This window comes from Dicentrarchus labrax, unplaced genomic scaffold (assembly GCF_905237075.1).
Source record: "Dicentrarchus labrax unplaced genomic scaffold, dlabrax2021, whole genome shotgun sequence".
Lineage (NCBI taxonomy): Eukaryota > Metazoa > Chordata > Actinopteri > Moronidae > Dicentrarchus > Dicentrarchus labrax.
Window position 1 is genome coordinate 16,247,559 of NW_026136708.1, and position 21,180 is coordinate 16,268,738.

The following is a 21,180-nucleotide window of genomic DNA, read 5'->3' on the forward strand; positions in this document are numbered from 1 at the left end:
TGAGGCTCGCTGGTGGAGTTGATAAGCCCCACAGGATGGCACAGCCAGTCTTATCGAGGTTGGCCAACGCAGACGACCTCTGCTATCGCTGGACCAACTGACAGAGGAAAGACTCACCCCTTTATCTCCCCTCTGCTGGGGAATAACACTCCTTCCAGCTCCCCTGTCCGCTCACTTCAGGTAGTAGTTTCATCTGCATCCTAAGTTAACCTCAGGGGGATTGCAGTGACTGAGCAGAAACATGAGGCCCAGACTTTTTATATGACTCTTACATGCTGCGGTATTAAGAGCAAGGCTCCTTTGGCATGCGGACAAGATTACACAAATTCAGCCCGAGTGTTTATTTTCAATGAAAGAAGTTTGTTATCACATCAATGGGAGCTAATTTCCACACAATAGCAGAGCGTGTGACAGCGTGGCGATAGGAAATCTAATGTTGAAGTTAGAGCGGATTATTTTTATGAGTGAAAATGAAAACAACCTCTTCTGTAAGTGCGGAGTGGAAACTCACAACAGACTCGTAACAGGAAGAAAAAAAAACCCTAAGCACATCGAGTCTGGATAAATTCCAACCAGTTGAGCCTGTAGATCCATCCAAGTGTAGACTCAATGAGCCTAACTCATACAAACACAGCCCCATTTGAACCAGGAGCCTGCTGTGCAGCCTGAACATGTGCGGCTGACCCCTGAGGAGAGTCACTCTCTCTCAGCCTCTGATGTGGGTAAGTAGGAGCATCTTCTTTTTCAAATGCAAAGTAAAAGCATGCAGTTTGAAAGGAGTGTTACAGACTGACATGACAAAGGACATCCTACTTTTCACGGAGGGCTGATTCTGCCACCGATAATGATGACGTCAAACATCTATTTCTGGAGGTCCAAAGCCCAGCTACAATAACAAAGCACATTTAATTAAAGGTTAGGGCTGTGTGTATCATGATACAGGGGTTACGATTCAATACATTGCAACATTTTGTGATTTAATGAAAAAAACCTGCAAAGGAAAACTGTCTTAGTATAAAGAACACAACACTGTATGAATAAAATCTGATCTAAATAGTTTTCATTCCCTGGACATCCAACATCATAACCTTCAGTTTACATTCACAACAATGCTATGTAGCAGTTGGGGTTTTAACCATAAACATCGATTCACTGTTTTTGCTGTTATTTGACACAATATCACAAAATGAAGTATATCAATATTATATTTAACTTAAAGGTCCAGTGTGTAACAATTAGGAGGATCTACTGACAGAAATGGAATATGATATTCATAGGTGAAAGAAGGAATTGAAAGAAGAAATAAGAACTGTTTTGTTTTTGTTTCCTTAGAATGAGACGTTTTTATCTACATACACTGTGGGTCGCCATCAATGGAGTCTGCTATGTTGAACCGCCATGTTTCTATAAACAGTTTTACAGTCACATTTTCTCCTACACACTCCCAGCTCATCAAATACAGACGCCAGCAGTGTTTAATCAGTTGGAATCAGCAACTGCACCACTAGATGTGACTAAATCCTACATCCTGGTCCTTTAATAATCACTATAGCTTCATATATATATATATATATATATATATATATTAAATGAGTCATAATTTTAAGATACCATGATGCAATAAACTGAACTGGTGACCTGTGGAGGGGGTACCTCACCTCTCACACAATGTCAGCTGGGATCAGCTCAAGCCATCCGGCGAACCTCCAAAGTATAAGAGGTTATAAATAATAGATGGATGGATGAAGCAATAACTAATTTCACTGCAGTATTCTGTAGTTATTATTAATCGGTACTCAGTAATTTAAAAGATACGCTCCGAGTACATACTTAATTGTATTATGTAATTTGTGGGCTCCATTACAAGTAAAAGTATTATCAGAAATATATACTTACAAAAGTGATGTCAATCATAGTGTTTTATATATATTATAGGATTATTGTTAGTAATTTATTAAGGCGTGAGCAGCATTTCTGTTGTAGCTGGTTAAGGTGGAGCTGATTTTAACAGCTTTATAGTCGAGTGTTGGGCTGTTTAAATCTGCAAAGAAACACAATTGTATAAAAATAATTTATGTTAATAATTGAGTCCTGAACCTGTAGTCTGAATATTTAAACCTGTTTAAAAAAAAGAAAGAATAAAAAGGTACCATTGCTCCGTAAAAAGTTGATTTGTATTAAAATATTGCCCCTAGTTACCATTTTAGACTAAATTGACTTGAAAATATGCAAAATAAAACTAGTAACTGCAGAGTAAAAGGTACAATATTACTGAAATGTAGTGGAGTTAAAGCATAATGTTTGTACATTCGTTACATACAATAGCTCAATACTAAAGTAAAGTAATGTATTTCATGGTCAGGTTGCCATCTTATCTAACGGGAAATTACCTTTTCAGCTTCCTGTGGAGTCAGCCCGATTCTACAGGAAGCCCTCCCAAAATCTACCTAATGGTGTTTTCAGTGTCATAAAATAAAAAAGGTGCTCTCACTGGAACATTAATCCGTCTCATATTTTACCAGAACTACACACAAAATATAGCAGTAAGTCTGGATCCATGATTGTAAAGGGATCAAACTTTATCAGTAGTCTTTATTATCAACCACAGCGTTCAGGTGTGGTGTCAAACTGTTTCTTGGCTCAGCTTCGGGGGAAATCTCTGTGGATTTATCTTTTCCTCCCGACTCCCGCCAAATCCACCCTGTCAAGTGTGTTCTTCTTCTTCTTTGTGAGTTTACACCTTATATACAGTCAAAAGGGCATCTGGCTCTGCAGGCAGTGTTTGTGCACAGAGGCACTGGGCCAAAGTAAATTTCCTTTTTAATCTCTGCTGATTACTGAGCAGGTCAAATATCCTGGAGTATTAAATCAGAGGGACACAAGCTTTAATGATGAGTGCGTTTATTGAAACTGACTGATGAGTCAGAGCCTGTGTGGACATTTAAATGATCTGGTTGGTGCACTTGCAGGAGGCGGGACACCAGGAGGCCACGTCACCATTGCTGCAGCCCCACTGCTTCTTCAGATCAGGACAGTTACTGTACTTATCAGCGTAGGGACATGGGTTGGCTGGAGGAAACAGAGAAAAGGATGAGTACATTTAAAAAAAAAAAGAAATGTCACTCAAGAGAGCTCGCTAATATGGACTGGAGTCCTGCAAACTCCTCCAACTTCTTCTCCAAGATTATCTCACTGGTTGGGTCGAATATCAATAAGAGTTTTCCTTTCTTGTTCGTTACATTAAGATCCAGGAAACCGACAAAGGGTAAAACTGGAAGTAGCCAATATTAGGAAGCTGGATGGTCTCCCTATCACAAAAAACTGACTATTTTTTTGCAAGTATGCATAAGTATCTGTGTTTATAGCGGATGCTAATTCACAGCAACCCCTGGAGGGGCTTTATGAAAATAAGAGGTAAAAACAGAAACGTAAAAAGAGGGTGAACGTAATACATAAAACACATAATTAAAGACACTACATTTCACAACTTTACATGAGTAAAGCTCTTTTAAAAGTGATGAAGTTAGTAGCAAATTTCAGGTGATCAGGTAATCTATAATTCTCATTATCTTCATGTTTTACTTTCTGCTGTTTGACTTAGAGTGATTTTATGATTATTTATTGCATTAGTAATGTGATGTCACCCAGTCCTGCATCTCTATTCTCTTTATATTAAGGACTACAATAGTGAGTGACCCATGATCATTTAGTAGTATTTAGTTTAATGTCCTCCTGATAATGTCAAACTAAAATGAACATCTTAAAAAAGAGTGTGTGTAAAGATGAACCAATTCCAGTAACACTTGGCCACTGTCATAGATTTTTAGGGTCTAGGATTATTGAATTCTCTCTGAAAAACTAACTTGTGAAGATCTGTCTGTAGAATGGGAGCAGGATCAAGACATAGTGTAATAAAGTGACTGTACATGTCATGAAGTCCAATCAGCCCTTTTCATTCAAAGATAATGATAATGATGTTCCTTTTTCTTTCTTGTGTATGAACAGCTGTGGGGCAGCTGTGGTACGTACTAAAGATAAAAAGAAAAACTTTCTGGATTGGAACACAGAATAAATCTTCCAGTGCTATATTTGCTACTTACTGCACAGTTTGTTGTTGCAGGCATTGGGGCAGTCACCGCAGGTGGGTCCCTGCTGGTAGGGGCGAGCGTACTGGTAGTTTCCACTGTAATGTAGTCCAAAGCATCAAATATTAAATGTACCAGCATAAAGACTCACACAGCGGATACATGTCATGGATATGATCTAAAAGGGAAAATCACTTTTGAATGACTATTTAATGACTATTCAGCATGGCAAGGAAGGACAAAGATAGATGCAAATTGCAGTTTTTCTCCTTCTTACTGAAAAGCATTTGCATCGATTCGGTTCATCTTTCAAGATGTAAATCATATGCTTTTTTTTTTTTTTTTTTACATTATTTGTATTACAATCAACACTTTCTTTAATAAACTCCCAAATATATTTAATATTACATAATGGAGGTTGATATTGGCTCCATTTAACTCAATGGAAACATGAATATGAACACAAATATTCATGTGAATATTCACTAAAAGTGAGAAAACATGATAGACTTTGCATTGAAAAAGAGGTAAATGTTCCTGAACCTACGGTGGACAGTATTGGCAGACGTAGAAGTACTTGTATGCAGAGTTGGGACAGTGGGCCATAGCGCAGCCAAGATAGTTGGACCTGTACCAAACAATCTGCAGAGAACCACAAATAAAATACAAAATCATCAGGAGCTCATGGCTTAAATGTACTGTCACTTTTACATTAATTACAGTTTTCACTCAGTGATGGCCGTTGTATGTTAAGGTAGTCAGAATTAACAAGTGCTGTACAAGCTGTGGTTTAAAGTTCACCTGTGTGAAGTGTCCGATCATTCCTCCGTTGATGGCTCCCACTCCGTAGCGCCAGTCCTTCACCTCGTCATACCAGGACTGGATGGCGTTGCTCCAGGTGTTCTTGAAGCTGGACATGTACAGGTTCTCCCCACAGCCACTAGCTGCAGTTGAAGAGGAGGACAGAGGGATAATTTAGTATTCTTAAAACCCAGTGAGAAAGGAAATTCATCATCTCCACTGCAGGTTGTCTTTGTGAAAGCCAGGAACTTGAGCTGAACCCTGAACCACTTTATGTGCAGTTCATGTAGCGCTTTGTTAGAATAAGAACAATTTCTGAAGTACTGATGATGAATCACGTGTAAGATCTGATCTGAAGTTAAAATATTTGCTCTGTTTTTAAAATATTACAAGCCTTGGTTGAGAGCCAACATAGTGGCTTTCATATTGAATCTACACTGACTTTTTTATAAAATATCAGACTCTTTTTATCCACCTCTGGTATGATGGAGGCTCCTCCCCAACCAGTGCCACATAAAACTTTTTTCGATGCAAAATCATTTATCATAATTACATAAAATAACACCTACATAAAACAAACAATACAAAAACAAAAAACTAACACTTCCTATTTCTGAGAAATAATAATCCACATTATGTCATTATGGATTGTTTTCTATAATGGATTACAGACTATTAACAACATTACAATTAATTAGCCCACAGCTATAATTATATGCATTCAATCCAAAGGCAATAATTGTGTTAGTCTGGTGTAGGGTTTAATCTCACATGATGATCTACTGTTTCAGATGATTTTACACATTATAAAATGCTTGTTAAAGTTGGGTGACACAGTAGTAGCTTGTTAGTTAGTGGGGCTAACTTTTTGCGAGGTATGGCTTAATAAAAAAAGAAAAGAAGAGGTGTTATAATGAACTTACTGCTGATCTCTCTGGAGCTGGCAGGGCTGTGCTTCATGGAGCAGGTGTTGGCCCATTTCTGAGCATTGGCTGCAGCCTCGTTGTTCCATTTCTGCAGGGAGCAGAGGACAGATCAGCAATTAGGACATACAGACCTCTACAGTATATACACCAGAAAATATCCAACTGCTTTTTTTAAATTCTTTTTTACTGATATGCTATATGAGGGAGCATCAAATGTTGGACTTATAGGTTGGATGGAGTGAGAAATGTTACCATTTCCAACATGTCGCTGGCAGTAGGCTGAACACCTCTCCTCAGGGCATTATGCTTGTTCACAATCTCAACCTTGTCTGAGGAAGAGACCAGGACGGTGCCTAAACAAACACATTTTAAAACCAGAAAAAAAAGTTTGAATATGTATGAATATTATAAATCTTAGTGAAGATTAGAGTATGTATAAATAATAATAACACTCACCCTCCTTCAGGTACAGTGTGGTTTTCAGAGATGAGAGAGAAAATAATAGTTGATTTAATGCACATTGGAATAAAAATAACAATACAAGGAACATACACACACACACACACACACACACACACACATATATATATATTATAATTAGACTGGACATTTCATCTCACTTACTGCCAAGGGCTCCACATCCTCCGCCAAGGTGCCAGGCACCTGAAGAGCAGCAAAGAGGCCCAAGGCACACAGGAAGCTCAAAGTATACATCGTCGTGGTCATGTGTCCAGGACTGTCGGCCTCCGAGAGTCACAGGTGTGATTTATACATGAAGGATCAGTCGGACACGTGACTAATGAACACACAAACTCAAGGGCAACCTAACGACAAAACAGAAGATAGCATTTTTGTCAACAAAGCACCTGTGAAAACGTTCTTGACGAATATGTATGTACAGTCTGGAAAGCTGTAGGTCTGTGTTTACATTGCACTGTATGCGTTTTCCGTGATAACGGCGGTAAAGACACATGCATATGTTCCGTATATGTGCTCCTAATGTGGCAAGGTTATGATAACAGGGTGTGTAATATCAAACGGAACATGGTATCTAAATTAAACGTTGATAATTAAAAGGTTGAACTAACACTGGCAGCGCTGATAAGATTTTTAAAACACTTCTTTCTCTCTTGTCTTTGACAGTTTAGGTTGATCTGTTTGTTTCCAGGTTGGAAATTCCTCAAATGAGGGTAAAATCAGTAAAATTAGCATTACAGTGGCAGAATTTGCCGCCTAAAGAAAGGACCAGCACAGATTGTATAACCGTGGTATGATGATTACCACAGAGACCAAAAGATAACCTTCATTATCTTGATGTCCATTCAACTCAAATTATGTTTCGTCCCTTGAAAATAAAGCTAAATTTGCTCAAATTGGATTTGCAGCCAGGTGACACTCACATTGAATATGTGCAATGTTTAAAATAAATAAATATAAAAAGATGATATATATTATATTATAACTTGATCTGTGCTCAGAGGAGATTGACATTGAGGTGACCTAACTGTGACCTTTAATGGTGTCATGTGCTGTTATCACAAAATATACACAGGATACGTCTGTTTGGAGTTTTTGCTGTGTGCTTATTTTTTAATAATTATGAGGTTTGGTCGGACAAAAACAAGAAACTGTAAAGATTTTCAGTAATTGTGACGCCATTTCTCTCTATTTTCAGAATTTTTACGAAACAAACAATCAATCGATTCATTAAGAAAACTATTCAAGCATCCTATTAGACAGTTACAACAGCAAAATGCTGCTTATATTAATGTATCAGTAATAATCATCTATTACAACGTGTATCTGTAGAAACTCACAAAGGTCAAAAGTACATTCACTGATTATAATTAAGCTGTAACATTTTCATTCCTGGAGTCTAACACAAGAAGTGGTGGAAGAAGAACTTGTTGTAAACAAGTTCTTCTTCCACCACTTCTTGTCATCAGAGGTGCGAGAGGTATTCAAAAGTACAACGTGATACCACACTGTATGCATTTAGTTTTTGCATTCATAAATTAAAATTTTTTTTTAGCTAAATTATCTTAGAGAATGAAAAGTTAAGTACTTTTTCTACAGAATAATTGACCCTCTGACTGATATATAATATATATATATATATATATATATATATATATTGTTATATAAGACGTCATAATAAACACAAGAGCCTCGTGGAGCTCGTCAGTGTTGAACAGCACAAATCACACAGACTCTGATCGTTTTCATATGTTTCAGATACAGGTCAGATTTGTTTTCAATGTGACCTCAGTGTGAACAGTATCAGAATACATGTGACTTTTGCGTCAGGACCGTGACCTGTTCACACACTGGTCTCTGATATGGGTCAAGTTTAACAAATAACATGAAGAACCAAACAGAAAATAAATAAATAAATAAAATCAGATTCAAGCAATAAATCAGAATTGAGCATTAAGGCTGCGTAACTTTCCACTATTGATAACAAGCAACAATAAATGTACCTTTATATACTTTTATGTTGCATTTATCAGGGATGCAACAGACCTTTTTCACAGCAGCCATTTTAACATAAACCTATGGAAGCACATTTCTGCCAATGTGACGGGAAAAAAAGGTTCTTTAAGTCAATATAATGAGAAACTTTCAAACTTTGTAATATTTTGACTTAGTATCTCAATATTGTGACTTAATATCTCATTAAACTTAATAAAGACTTTGGAAATGGGCTTCCATATAAACCAGTAGGGTGATCACAGGTATTGATCTCAATCAAACCCCATGGTGTGCGTGTTGTCTCACAGCCTCTGCAAACACTAAAAATCAACCTTAACGACTATCACCGCTAACACCTGCGATTTACCCTACTCACTTCCTATCAAAATGGCTGCTGTGAAAAAGGCCCATAATAACAACAACACAGCAATCAACGCAACATCAGTGTAACACGGTGTTGATCTGCTCCCCTCCTGCGATGAACACTTGTAGGTACAACACCCACTGAGCATGCGCAGAACGCTCAGACATAATCACAGGTTGAACTGAACATCCTCTTCCACAAGGAGGGATCTCTCTCTCTCTCTCTCTCTCTTTCTCTCTCTTTTTCCCTCTCTGTTATTTTCTGTGTGTTTCTTTTCCTCCTCGCTGCTGCTGCTGCTGTTTCTGCTGCTGCTGTTGTAAAAGCACAATTAAAAACAGCACGGAGGGAGCAGAAGCCATAAGATGAAGAAACGTCATGTGGACGCGAACAGGCTACGGAAAATGAAGAAGCTGAAGATAACGGAGAAGCTGTCTGAAAGGTAGCGAGCTGCAGCCGCGGCGGTCGCCTGGCGGAGGCTGCTTTTGTTGTGGTGTCCGTCTTTGTGTGAATTTCAGCCGTCGTCACCTGTCTGTGTCTGCCTGCCTCGCTCGCATCACTCCATCACGTTATTTGTTGGTTTTGTAATTAATAAATGAGGCCAGACCCTGGAGGTTTTAATGGAAGGGTTTCCTGCAGGGTCGGACTGCGGAGACTGAGAGTTACTTCATTTGTTTACAGAAAAAAGGCAGAAAAATGAGCAGCTGTGTGCTCGTTAACGTCGGCCTGCTTTCTGCTTTCAGGCTGTTTTCATCCGCTCCCTCCTGTGTGTCCTCAGACTTATCCGTTTAATTAACAACGTTGTGGTATTAAAATATTAGCAGCTGTGTATTTCCAGGAAAGAAAGGCTGCTCATTTTTTGCACATAAAAAAATAATAATTTAGAAGCGTCTAGACAGACGTCCAGACAAGAAAAGATTGCCTCAGGAGACGTGAACCACTTGTTTTTAACTGAATTATTTCACATTTAATGAAAACAGGTTAATATTGTGTCATTTTAAAATCATAATTCTTCTTTTAAGGGTGTTTTCATGATATATAATTATTTTATTGGGGAATAACTTGCACTTGCAATAATTTGTCTGATGTGATTAAAAATACCTGTAGGATAAATTAAAATACACTAATTTAATAATAATTTATTTTTACTTATATATAAACTTCTTTGAAGAATTTTAAATGCTAACGTCCTCCCTTTCTCTCCCTCTTTACTCTTAAAGATTGAATATTGTGTTTGTTTATTTTGTGTTTGCATATTTGGCATTTCAATTTGATAAATTAAAACACTTTCAGGAACATTAAAAAGGGACAAATATGAACTTGTATTAAGAATTAAATATGCTCTTTTATTTAGATAAAATACTGTGTTTTATTGTTGTCAAATACCTTCCATATGTAGCATCTATCGTAAAAATACCTCTAAGATAAATTAAAATGCACTTTACACATCAGTACCATTAAAAGGGAGATGTGAACTATGTGCAGTAGGATGCTGTGGTGCTCCCTCTCTCCTCCAGATGAAATATTGCCATGGTTACCAAACAAAGAAGGGGTGATGTGATAGCAGCCTATGGATGAGCGGGAACAAAGGAGGAAACCACAGCCCCTGTTTTGGCTCGTGGTCGCCTAATAGAACGAACGAGGGAGCAGTCATTGTTCTTTTAGCGCCTCCAGTTAAACGCCGTGTTCAAGATGCAGCTGCTCAATTAGAGCTTCAGCGACGTTTATCCGATTCCCAGTCTTGACTTCTTGTGTGTGTGTGTTTAATTCCTTGTATCTAAAGTGTCATTATTTACTAGAATCAAAAGCTGGAATACACGTTTTGTTTCATATTTATCCAAACTGAACACTGAACACACCCCCCTGTATGATATGACTGTATGATAGTAACAGTGACAGACTTTTGACTGTCCCTCTGCCTCTCCGCAGCGCGTACACCGTCCTGAAGTTTATGATGATGTGGACGCTGGTGCTGCTGGCAGATTTCATCCTCGAATTCAGACTGGAGTATCTGTGGCCGTGCTGGCTCTTCTTTGGAAGTGTATACACCACTTTCCACTGCCACGGGCTGGTGAGAAACCCCCCCCCCGCTGTTGTGTGCAAGTAGCTCCAGATGATGACAATCACGCGGACTGAATCAAACACGTCTTTACTGAAATGAATCTTTTCTTTGTTTGCAGGTTATTTGTGTTGTTTTTGTTTGTGCGGCCTTCACTCTGGACATCTTTTGTTTAATTTTTGTTCCTTTGCACTGGCTGTTCTTTGTGGCGAGCACCTATGTATTATTCAATTACATATGGCACACAGGTGAGTATGTGCCCACACATATGATTATATATATTATATATAATTAAGTGGTAGATTTCTTTGTTTCTCTGGCACAAAAAGGCACATAAATAACAACAAAAAAGGCCAAATTGTTACTTTAAACACTGATACTGGCCGAGAATTTCCCGATCAGTGCCTCCCTAATTTAAATGAATTAGCAGTGATTTTATTTTATTTCACGTTTCTGCAGAAAAAGGCATCTGCATATCGACAGTGTCGCTGTGGATTCTGCTCGTGTACACAGAAGCTTCACTTCGACTCAAAGACCTTAAAACCTCTCATGCCAACCTGTCTCATCTATTTGCTGCACACTGGTATGTTGATCTAAAATCACCCTTTTATCAGAATTTAGATTTCTTACTTAAATTTATTGAGCCGATTCAGTTTTACGTTTTCATTACTCCCCTCTGTGATATTATGAATCGACTTTCGATCGATTTTGGTGTTTCTGCACTGTCGATTACAGGAGTAAATTCTCTTAATGCTGCTAGCTAATGATAAACCATGAATGAAAGGATTAGAGTAACTATTGAGAGCTGAAATATGTTAGGCGAGATGTGTTTATATGTGTCTTCTCCCCTTTGTATTCACTTCCAGCATTGGATATCCTGTGGTGTATCTGGGGTTTTATGCCACCTGCTATTTCACCAACATCTTCAAGCTGCGCATACAGAAATCAGTGCAGAGCGAGAACGACTTCCACATGCACCTCCTGCAGCACTCGCTCCCTCCAGGCCTGCAGGTTTACCCCAAGACTGGCACAGATGGCAGCAGCAGTGAGTCTTCTGCTTCTTTGATCTATACACGCTTACATCCAGCATTTTTACAATCTAATTTATTTGTGTTTGCTGGTCTAGTTGTGTGTCCAGTGCTATGAGACCGGAGACACTGCTCTTTTGTTTGTGTGATCATCGTTCAAAGTAACCACTCAATACTGTACTGTTTATTCCAAATGCGCTGTGGAGGAACACTTATCAAAAACTGGGTTTTAACAACCATAATTATAAATTGTTACTTTATTGATGTGAAAATTATTATTACTTTAATGCATTTTCTACAGTTTTAATAATACAGCCGTACGTCACCCGCCTGATTTACAAGTTAATTCACTCTACAGGCGATGAGTCATGCCAATGAGGGAGTTCTTACACAATGCAATTATCTCTGTTTTATTTTATCCAGGTGAAAATTATGACACATGGCAGCGGATATTGCTCAGAGACAATCACAGTTCCCCCACATAGCTCAGTAGGTTAATATAAAGACACACAGTCGTATTTTTACATGCACCGTTAGAAGTGTTAGCATATAGAAATAATTAACTTCAGTCAGTTTGGTGGAATCAATCACTGGCTATGTAACTGAACTCACTATGATGCTGCTGCGTCCACAGGCCCAGCTGGTCACCAATGTAAATAAAGCACTGTGTCAGTTTCGCTGAATCCATCACCACACATAGTTTCCAACGATCTGATGTCCTGGCCCAAAAAAAAAAACACGTTTCCGCTAACTGAATCATAGCGTCCTTGTCTTCCTGTTTTGGCAGTTTGAGAGTTGTGTTCTTGGAAAAGTTTCTGTCAACTGGTACCTGAGCTCCAGCTGCAGAGAAAGGATGTGTGAGCTTGCAGAATTCAGAAAATTCCTGCAGGCTGATTAGTTTTGATAAAAGTTAAAAATAGATTGTCATTTATATTTCTGATTTCTCCAGACAAAACACATTTGCTTGTTTGCATTCGCTGCCCATTTACTTTTATCCGTTCCCGTACCTGTAAACTCTTAATTTTACCCGTTATACAACATACCCAACCTGGTGCAGGATGGTCTCTGCAAGGGTGTTGTTGTTTTGTGGTAGTAGAACAATAATAAGAGGACTGCTTCTTATTTTCATGCCTTTTAATGCCTTGTTTTCTGCTCTAAATACCAGAGGAGGTCAGTTAGAGTACAGATCAGTCAGTCAAGTTGCCAGGAGAGGAATCCTTTGGACTTCGTAATACCTAAACGCAGCAAATTAACTTTTGAAGACAGCAGACTGAACATGTATTTGCGCTGTTCATTTCCCGTTTGCACAATTGAGATCATAGCAGAATGAGGATATTACCTTCTTCTTGTTTCTGCCTGTACTTGCAGGCTCTAAATGGAAGATAAAGTCTGAGTCGACTCAGTACCAGTGTCAGAACGGCGCTGTCGTGGCCCACGATGAGGGACATACTGTGGACTGCCTCCAGATCCGCAGTGAGGAGAGAGCGACAGAGAAAGGAACACAGGAGGTGAGGTCAGCCGAATCAAACCGGCGGCCGTCATCATCCAAACCTGGTGAGGCCAGAGATCTGCTCCACTGCGGGGCAGGAGGACCAGAATCCTCTACGACCCCAGAAAATCTACCTCAAGATGAGCCAGGAAGCAAAGCCACACGGCCGGCTAAAAGCTCCTCGCCAAAAGCCAGCAGAGGCAGCACAAACACTCCTTCGCCACCTGCGGGGAGGACTGAGAAGAAACAGAGATCCAGCTCAAAGACAGTCAGCCCTAACCGGGACGCAACAGACAAGAGCACAGCCACAGCAGCTCAGAATTACCACGCTGAACACATGAACAAGTATGCCACTATTAACTTCAGTTGGACAGTTTTAGTGAAATCATTGCTCTTTCCCTCCCTGTAACTCAACCTTTATTATTGTCTCTCAGGCTGGAGCAGGAGCTGAGGAGGCTGAAGGGCGAGCTGCAGACGAGCAGGCAGAGTGAGCAGGAGCTGCGGAGTCACATCTGCAACTTGACCAACAGCGAGAGGAGCCTGAGACCAGAGGTTTCCCTGCTCAGACAGTCCAACATGCTGCTCCACAGCAAGTGAGTCATCCGCCTGATACGCTGCCAAACGCTCGTCTTTGGCTCCTTCTGTGGGCTGTTTTACACATTACATCAGTCTGTTAATAAAAGAGTAAGACTGGGATGAATGCAAGCAGAAAAAAAACAGTTTTATGGTCAGATGTTATTGATGGATGTCTTTTAAGCTGGATCATAATTGATATCACACAAAGGCATATTTAGGGATTGTGGCTCATAATTCTCATGCATAAATGAATCATAAGTACTTGAATCTTAATAATATTTCATGGCAGGAGATCTTAAATACATGACTTCAGTAAATATTCTAATGTATGAAGGTAACATCCACTATCCACTTTCTTTGATTGTTGATTTACAACATTGTTCAGTTATAACTAATAATGGATACTGATTAGTCTGTTTCTTTGCATTTTGCTTTTATTCAATCCAAACCCCAAATATGTCTAATTTACTGTCACAGTAGAGTAAGAACAGCAAAAAAAAATCACATTTTAGAAGCGGAAATGTATAAATTTTGGGACTTTTGACAACTAATCCATTATTGAAATGGTTGCTGATTAATTTTTAACAGTTGAATACTTTTACAGAGCGAGATTCAGATGATTAATGCAGGGTTAGGCTTTATTTTGCTTATTGTGAATGTAAGTATGTGTCTCACAATAGTAATGTGACTCCACAGTTTTATGTGGAAAAACAGATTAGTTCTCAAAGCTTAAAACAGTTCTGAAAAACATGTTACTTAGTGTTTCAAGTTACAGTTGAACTCTGAACACATTCACCACATAAAATCCTCATCCAGTAGCCAGAGGCTTTAAACCCTGTTCGAGATGAGTGTGTTATGCACAGTTGTGATGAGACGTGCTCCAGTTTTTAAAGCAAGGCGCTCTCCAGTGACTCAGCAGCCACAAGGATGATCTGTTTTCAAGGCGTTCTGAAGTTGCAGTAACGCAGTTATTTATGGTCTTGTTTTTGACGTTATTTAAAGCAAGTTTAATGTTTTTTTTCCCTTTCCAGGATTCTGTGTCTGACTAAAACCAAGCAGAGGGACAAACAGAGCAGTGCGATGCTGGAGAAGAAGACCAGAGCGGAGACGGAGGCCAGACTCTCCGTTGAGAAACAGTTGGCTGAGCTTCAGGCTCAGAAACTGGAGGAAGCAGCCAGCACAGCACGGAGTCTGACAAACAGGTACGTTACACATATCAAAACCTTTACAGTTCCTTTTTTCTGAAGCTGCTTTGTGCCTGGAAAGTAAAGCTGGATCTGCATTTGATTTCTACTGATTATTATGAAATGCTGCTGTGAGTGTACAGTCACACGTTTGTAGAAATTGTTTGAATATGCTCGTTTGCTTTTTGTCGAGAGTTAGATTAAGAGATTGATACCACATTCATGTCTGTGCACTGTTAGCTTAGCTTAGCATAAAGACTGAAAACAGAGGAAAACAGCTAGAATGGCTCTGTCCAAAGGTAAGAAAATCTGCCTACAAGCACCTTTTAAAGCTCAATTATTAATAAAAATAAATAGCAAATGAGCTATAACTTAAATGAAACGTAATTAGTGAGCTTTAGAGGGTAGGCAGGTAATAGTTATGTTGAAAGTACAGATATGACAGTGACATGATATGATGATTGATATTGACTTTCTCATTATAGGTATACTAGGTAGGATCCCCCCCCCCCCCCCAAAAAAACAAACAATGTATAGGCTCATTAAAAGATAATCCCTCTCAGTCTTTACTTATATACCCAGTAGATGTGTAGCACTACCTCTATCTGCTGTATTTTCTTATTATTCTGTGTGTGTTACGTCAACCTTTGGGAAGCACGCAGGGTTGTCTCCGCTGCTCTCCAATAATGGAATTAAATCTTAGCAAGAAAGTTAATAAGTGCATTTCCCAAAATGTCAAATTTAACGTTGACATTTTGACAGATTGTTAATATATTGTATATCTTGTATTTTATGTAACTATCTTCATTACATGTGTGGAATATTAAAAAAACAAAAAAAACAAGACCAATGTAAAAAATGAAATGTTTCTTTCTGTGTGAACTGGTTTTCATTCCCAATGAAATCCGTCTCTTTAACAGCTCAAAACTGTTATCTTTCCCATCTTCTACACCAGGCAGGAACACTGTGAAACCCAAATGTTAAGGAAAAGAGTTAAAGATCTAGAGACAGAATTCAAACAACTACAGCTGGAGTATCAAGTGAAAGAGAGTCGTGTGGTAGATCTAGAGAGTGATATTGAGGTATCTTTATTTTTTTTACACTATTTGGGAATGAACTTGTGAGTTTAAGTGTCTGTGAGTCTCAAGTGGTGCAGTACTTGGTTTGTCCTCAGTTTCTGTCTATGATTCTTTGTGTTTGTGAACTTGAGTCAAATACTGAATGGTTTTCATGGAGGCATTTAGTATTTTGTTTTGTTTTGGCCTGCAGTCAACACATTGCACTTTGTCATCATACCAGTATGCAGTAATATTGTATGGTTGTTTCCTTTTGTTGTTGTTTTTGACATCAGGTGTGAACATTGTTGTACTGTGTGGTATTTGGTTTCATTTCTAGTGACATACTCTCCATTGAAGCATGCTGAAACAGAAGCCAGGTCTTTCATGAAAAACATTGCTCTGCTTTAAAAGAAGAGTACAGGTCAACTCCCTCAAAAACTGCGAGAAACTGTTAAATGTCGATGTGAACGCAGAAAGAATCATCCCCTCAGAGTATCTCTCTAATAATGGGCAGCTCTCATGTTTTTTGAACGGCTGGCCGATTCATCATCAGTGTGTGGAAGCTGTTTATCTCTGTAGCGCTTTGGTTCCCTAAGTGGATGAAAAAGAAACATGTCCATGAAGGCAAAAGGACACATCACAATTACATATTTAAAAGTTAGAAACACTTAGGAAACCAAAGCGGCGACTCCCTCAGGTGGTCATCGCACCTGGTTTGATTGGTGTTTTGACGTTTTCCACATGTTCTTACTGTTTAATGTCTTCTCTTCTTTTGGACTCAGGCTTTGGGAAAGTACCGCTGTGTGGAGAAAGAGACAGACATGCTGCTGTCCACTCTGTCAGCCATGCAGGAGAAGGCTCAACATCTGGAGTACAACCTGAGCGCTGAGACTCGCATCAAACTGGACCTGTTCTCGGCTCTAGGAGACGCCCGCAGGCAGCTGGAAATTGCTCAAGGTTCCCAGTCTTTCTCTTAACATTTGTTCGTCTCCCTCTTCAACTTCATGTTAAATTCTTGTGTTTTCTTAGTGCCTTTTGTGTGTGTAGCCTGGTTTGTCCATGCGTCTGTTAACAGGATATCTTAAAAAATGGTATCAGATTAGATTATTATAGTGAGGAGAGGTAGATCTAAGGAAATATCGATATGTTTTTGGTCGAAATCTGCTTCCAGTAGCCCCACCATGTGGCCATAAAGCTGTGTATATTGTGGCTCTACCTCTTTACCTTTAGGTGTTCAGTAAATTATTTTCTCTATTTGGTTTTAGCTTAGGCTGCACAGATTTTCCATTCCTACTACACATTTAATCCAGACTTCAGCAGACAATACATAATGTATTTGGATGATACATTCATTCATTTGTTTTTTGATATCCCGTTATTCTCTTAACTGGCTGCCAAAGTCTTATGAGTGTGGCCTATTTTACATAAACTGCCATAACTCTTGAACACATTCATGTGACAGACGCACACATCAACTTTGATACATTCTGCAAGTGTATAGTAATTAGCCCATAAATGATAAATACATGATAAACATACCTTTGTTATCAGACTGGATTGAAACTTTGCATATTTCCTCTTTGGATTAAGGGGATTTGAATTTATTTCATCCCAATTACCGTATTAAACTTTACATAGTAATCATTTTTGTAGTTGGGGAAACTTGAGGGAAGAGAATAACTCATAAAGAATCCAACTTTTCAACACATTATAGTTCATAAATGACTTGGAATATAATTGTTGCTACATCCTGCGTTATCCATCCCCTCATATGTTGTCTCTGTCTGTCCGTCCGTCAGATAAAGTGATGAAGCAGGACCGCGAGATAAGGGAGATGAAGCAGAAGATTGCGGAGGTGATGGCTGTCAGTCCCGGCGTATCCTACATGGCCCCTCGGCCTCCCGTGCCGCAGTATCTCACCAAGTTACTCAACTCTGAGCGCTACATGCTGAATCCACGAGCACTGATGTACCAGTGTTTGAAGAAATAAAGGATGTCATCTCCTTTTTTCTGATCCTCAGACCTCTTTGGCAAACCCCCTCATTATAAAACAATGAAGGGAAGGGGCTAATGGATTTTATTACAGAGCTAAATGACACCACGAAGTCAACCACTTCCAGCCATGAGTGGAACCAGAATGATCCTCCACAAGTCGAATGCCTTTCGCTGCACTGATGGTGCTAACCTGACATTATTACATATATTTCCTGATTCATCACACATCAAGGGTCGAAGAGTTTCACTCCAAAATAAGATATCTGATATGCAGAGCTGCTGTAGGCACACTTTTTATGTTAAGATACAGTTGTCCTAACAGCACGAACCGTTTACGTTGGGATGCGCCAGAGAAAAGCACAAACATTTGTTCAGATTCAGATCCTGTAGATTTGTGTAAAATCTGGTTTCATTTCTACACAAGAGACAAAACAAGTGTTTCTAAGCTCATGAGTCCTGTTAACTCGGGTCAAAGACAGCTGCGCCCGATTGTTCTGCCTCTCTCGTCTATTGCCAGAAACTCAGATCTCAGATCAGTGATCGTGAATTTTCCGTTTTACTCATGTCACAGTTCAGAATTTACGGGTAGATAAATCTCGGTACCCAACGGATCCACTAATAAGTTACTGACTGTTGCCTTAAAAGACCTGATGACTCTCCACAACTCTTGTTTTTCTTGGTATAAAAGTAAAACTAACCACTCAATATTATTTATGTCTTCATCAGAAGAATTGTACTTACAAAGTTGTAAGACTTTAGAGACGATAGTAACCTCTGTTTTAATTATTACACAATGATCTTGATCTGACTAAAGAGTTCAAACTAACATGATAAAATGTTAAAATCTTGAGCCAAATCCTCTTTAGTAAATATATTTATATATTAGAACAAAAGGATCTAATAAGCCTATAAACCACAGACATCTACTTGTGTCCCAGTGAGCTGTGATTAGCCAGCATGAACAATACCAGGACCCTGAAACTGAAGCAGCTAAATGGAATTCAGCCAACATTAACTTTCATATGCTTTGTTCCCTGTGGTTGAGCCCCATTCAAATATTAATATTAAAGATTTCCTGCTGTCACATATTTTGGTAAAATGTGTTCATTTAGACGTCAGAACTGTGAACAATGTCTCAATATATTTATAGAGAAATTATAACATTAATTATAATTATCTCCAAGCCCTAGTTACAGTAGTCGTGTTTATGGGCTTCCTTTGGATTTTTAAAATGAAATAAAACCTTTATTTGATGAGATACAAATGTTAGGTCCAATTCTATATACAATTCTCTCAAAGCATAAATATACTTATTAACGAACAGCATCAGCATATTCTTAACTTTTAAGTAAAGTATGCAACAAGATGCTCTTGTCAGTGCCTGTAAATAGTGGATTAAGGTGATTTGAAATTGTGCTGAAATTCAGATTTCCGGCTGTAATCTGGGAGTTTCTGTAAAAACTATTAATAGTGATGTTTAGTTGTTGGAGTGATAAAGTTGAGGAGCTGTGATAATCTTTTTTGTTTGAACTGACAGCTACATTTTGATGTACGGCAGCTCTCAGCTCCACAATGGCAAACTCCTGGAAAAGAGACGAAGGGTGATGAAAGCAAACTGAACGGTTGCTACTTTTATTTATTTATTTATTTATTTGTTTATTTATTTATGTGGGCCAGAATTAGACTTAAAGTCCCTGAGTTAAAGTTGTGAATAACAAACAAGGAACGGTGTTGACCGAACGTGAATTTAATTACTGTGCCTATATACATTACTTTCAAACTGGGAAGTTAAACACAAATTTAATGTGAAAGAGTAATGTGTTTGAATTGAAGTGCTATGTACTGTTTTTGTAGTTTTTTTGTTTCTTTTTCTTTCTTTTTTTTTACTCACAATGTACAGAATTGAAAAATGCCCACGCAGCTGAAAACTACTCATGAACTGGATGTCGCCATTTTGGTAGCTTTTTATTTAGAGTACGTTTCTAGGGTGTTTTATATCAAAAATATTTTTTAGTCTTGCTGTACTTTTATTATACTGCTGTAATTTTGTACGGCAATGTGTTCGTCAGCATGAAATGTGTTTTATTCAACTGTTATTTGAGCACACATTGTGACTTTAAGTATGTACATGAATATACTTGTACAAGGGCTACAGTTTCTTAACATTTTGAACAAATAATGAATTGAAACAGTGATGCTCTGAGAGTAGAGATCACGCTCCTGAGACACCAGGATGGGTTTTTTTGTATAAATAATTTAAACAATTGAATTTGGTCTCATTTGTGTGTTTTGTCTGTGTAAATTATTTGACTTTAAAACAACAAACCGTTTTTTAAATCAGAAAGATAAAACTACACTGACATTTCTGCAGGAGAAAACAAATTCTAAAAGTTTTTAAAAAGATTATTTTAGTCATTTAGCCAGTATGCGAGACCTCGCCACACACTTGTTTCTCCCACCCCATAAGAAACCACACACAAGGGACAAGAGAGGCCTCCTCCTACTGACTGGACTAGGGTATATGTCTGCCAAGTATAAGAGACGGCATCACGTCAACCTTCCCTATGAAAGTCTGGCACCTGGTCTTCCTTTTTTATAGTCCCAAAGAGGTTAAACTCTCCAGAGTTGCTCTTCATACATGCATCTAGATTTAGTGAGCCAGAAACCCTGAATCTCTGTACACCTGAGGAGGTTAAGTAGACATTTATGTATGTATAAAAAGTGCTTGACCTGAGTATTCAGACTGGGTTGTTTGCAGATTGTAAACACTGCAGAAACTGATGAAATCATTCGAACAGACACACACACATACACCATACAGACATTTAAGTGGACCAAGAACAGATCCTTTTAGAACTCCTTTTCACTTTATAATGGTGTCTTCAGACTGAAAGCCAAGCAAATCTTCACCTTGTGTCATTTGCGTGAATTTGAACACTTGTGTAGTCTATTTTTATTGCCCCAAACAGCAAAAGTACTGCATGTACAGACATTAGCTATAGCTAGGCAGAAAAATACACACCGTTTGTTCAAAGTCTGCCTTCGTGTTAATATGATCGTATTTACTCTATAATAACAGAACCACTATAATTACATAACAGAAAGCATTTCCTCTCAAGTCTTCTAAAAAATATACTTTCCTTGAT

General features: G+C 38.6%; 2 protein-coding genes and 1 long non-coding RNA gene across 3 annotated transcripts; 2 read left to right on the forward strand and 1 right to left on the reverse strand.

Moving 5' to 3' along the window:
• The first annotated feature begins 416 nt into the window (after positions 1-416).
• On the forward strand, positions 417-2,490 carry LOC127368484 (uncharacterized). The gene is made up of 2 exons (XR_007885837.1): positions 417-722; positions 1,333-2,490. It is a non-coding gene; the product is annotated as an uncharacterized LOC127368484 (long non-coding RNA).
• A 394-nt stretch (positions 2,491-2,884) lies between these two features.
• LOC127368483 (serotriflin-like) lies at positions 2,885-6,158 on the reverse strand. The gene is made up of 6 exons (XM_051409338.1): positions 6,065-6,158; positions 5,810-5,900; positions 4,887-5,029; positions 4,633-4,727; positions 4,101-4,183; positions 2,885-3,069 (listed from the first exon to the last, which is right to left on the reverse strand). The coding sequence occupies exons 1-6, from the start codon at positions 6,074-6,076 to the stop codon at positions 2,942-2,944; spliced, it is 552 nt and encodes a 183-aa protein (XP_051265298.1). The 5' UTR covers positions 6,077-6,158; the 3' UTR covers positions 2,885-2,941.
• A 2,696-nt stretch (positions 6,159-8,854) lies between these two features.
• Positions 8,855-20,303, forward strand: si:dkey-12h9.6 (macoilin-1). Its single transcript, XM_051409337.1, has 11 exons — positions 8,855-9,087; positions 10,575-10,716; positions 10,826-10,952; positions 11,164-11,287; positions 11,571-11,749; positions 13,101-13,566; positions 13,656-13,814; positions 14,829-14,999; positions 15,937-16,063; positions 16,822-16,996; positions 17,839-20,303. Exons 1-11 carry the CDS (start codon positions 9,011-9,013, stop codon positions 18,027-18,029), a joined length of 1,938 nt encoding a protein of 645 aa, XP_051265297.1. The 5' UTR covers positions 8,855-9,010; the 3' UTR covers positions 18,030-20,303.
• The last annotated feature ends 877 nt before the right edge of the window (positions 20,304-21,180 follow it).

Excerpts from the sequence above, each read along its gene's own strand:
- LOC127368483 (XM_051409338.1), bottom strand. Across the intron at positions 4,728-4,886 it reads TGATCGGACACTTCACACAG|ATTGTTTGGTACAGGTCCAA; the intron begins GTGAACTTTAAA and ends GGTTCTCTGCAG. Across the intron at positions 3,070-4,100 it reads CTGCAACAACAAACTGTGCA|CCAACCCATGTCCCTACGCT; the intron begins GTAAGTAGCAAA and ends TGTTTCCTCCAG.
- si:dkey-12h9.6 (XM_051409337.1), top strand. The coding sequence starts at position 9,011 with ATGAAGAAACGTCATGTGGACGCGAACAGGCTACGGAAAATGAAGAAG. Across the intron at positions 13,567-13,655 it reads CACGCTGAACACATGAACAA|GCTGGAGCAGGAGCTGAGGA; the intron begins GTATGCCACTAT and ends ATTGTCTCTCAG. Across the intron at positions 15,000-15,936 it reads GCACGGAGTCTGACAAACAG|GCAGGAACACTGTGAAACCC; the intron begins GTACGTTACACA and ends CTTCTACACCAG.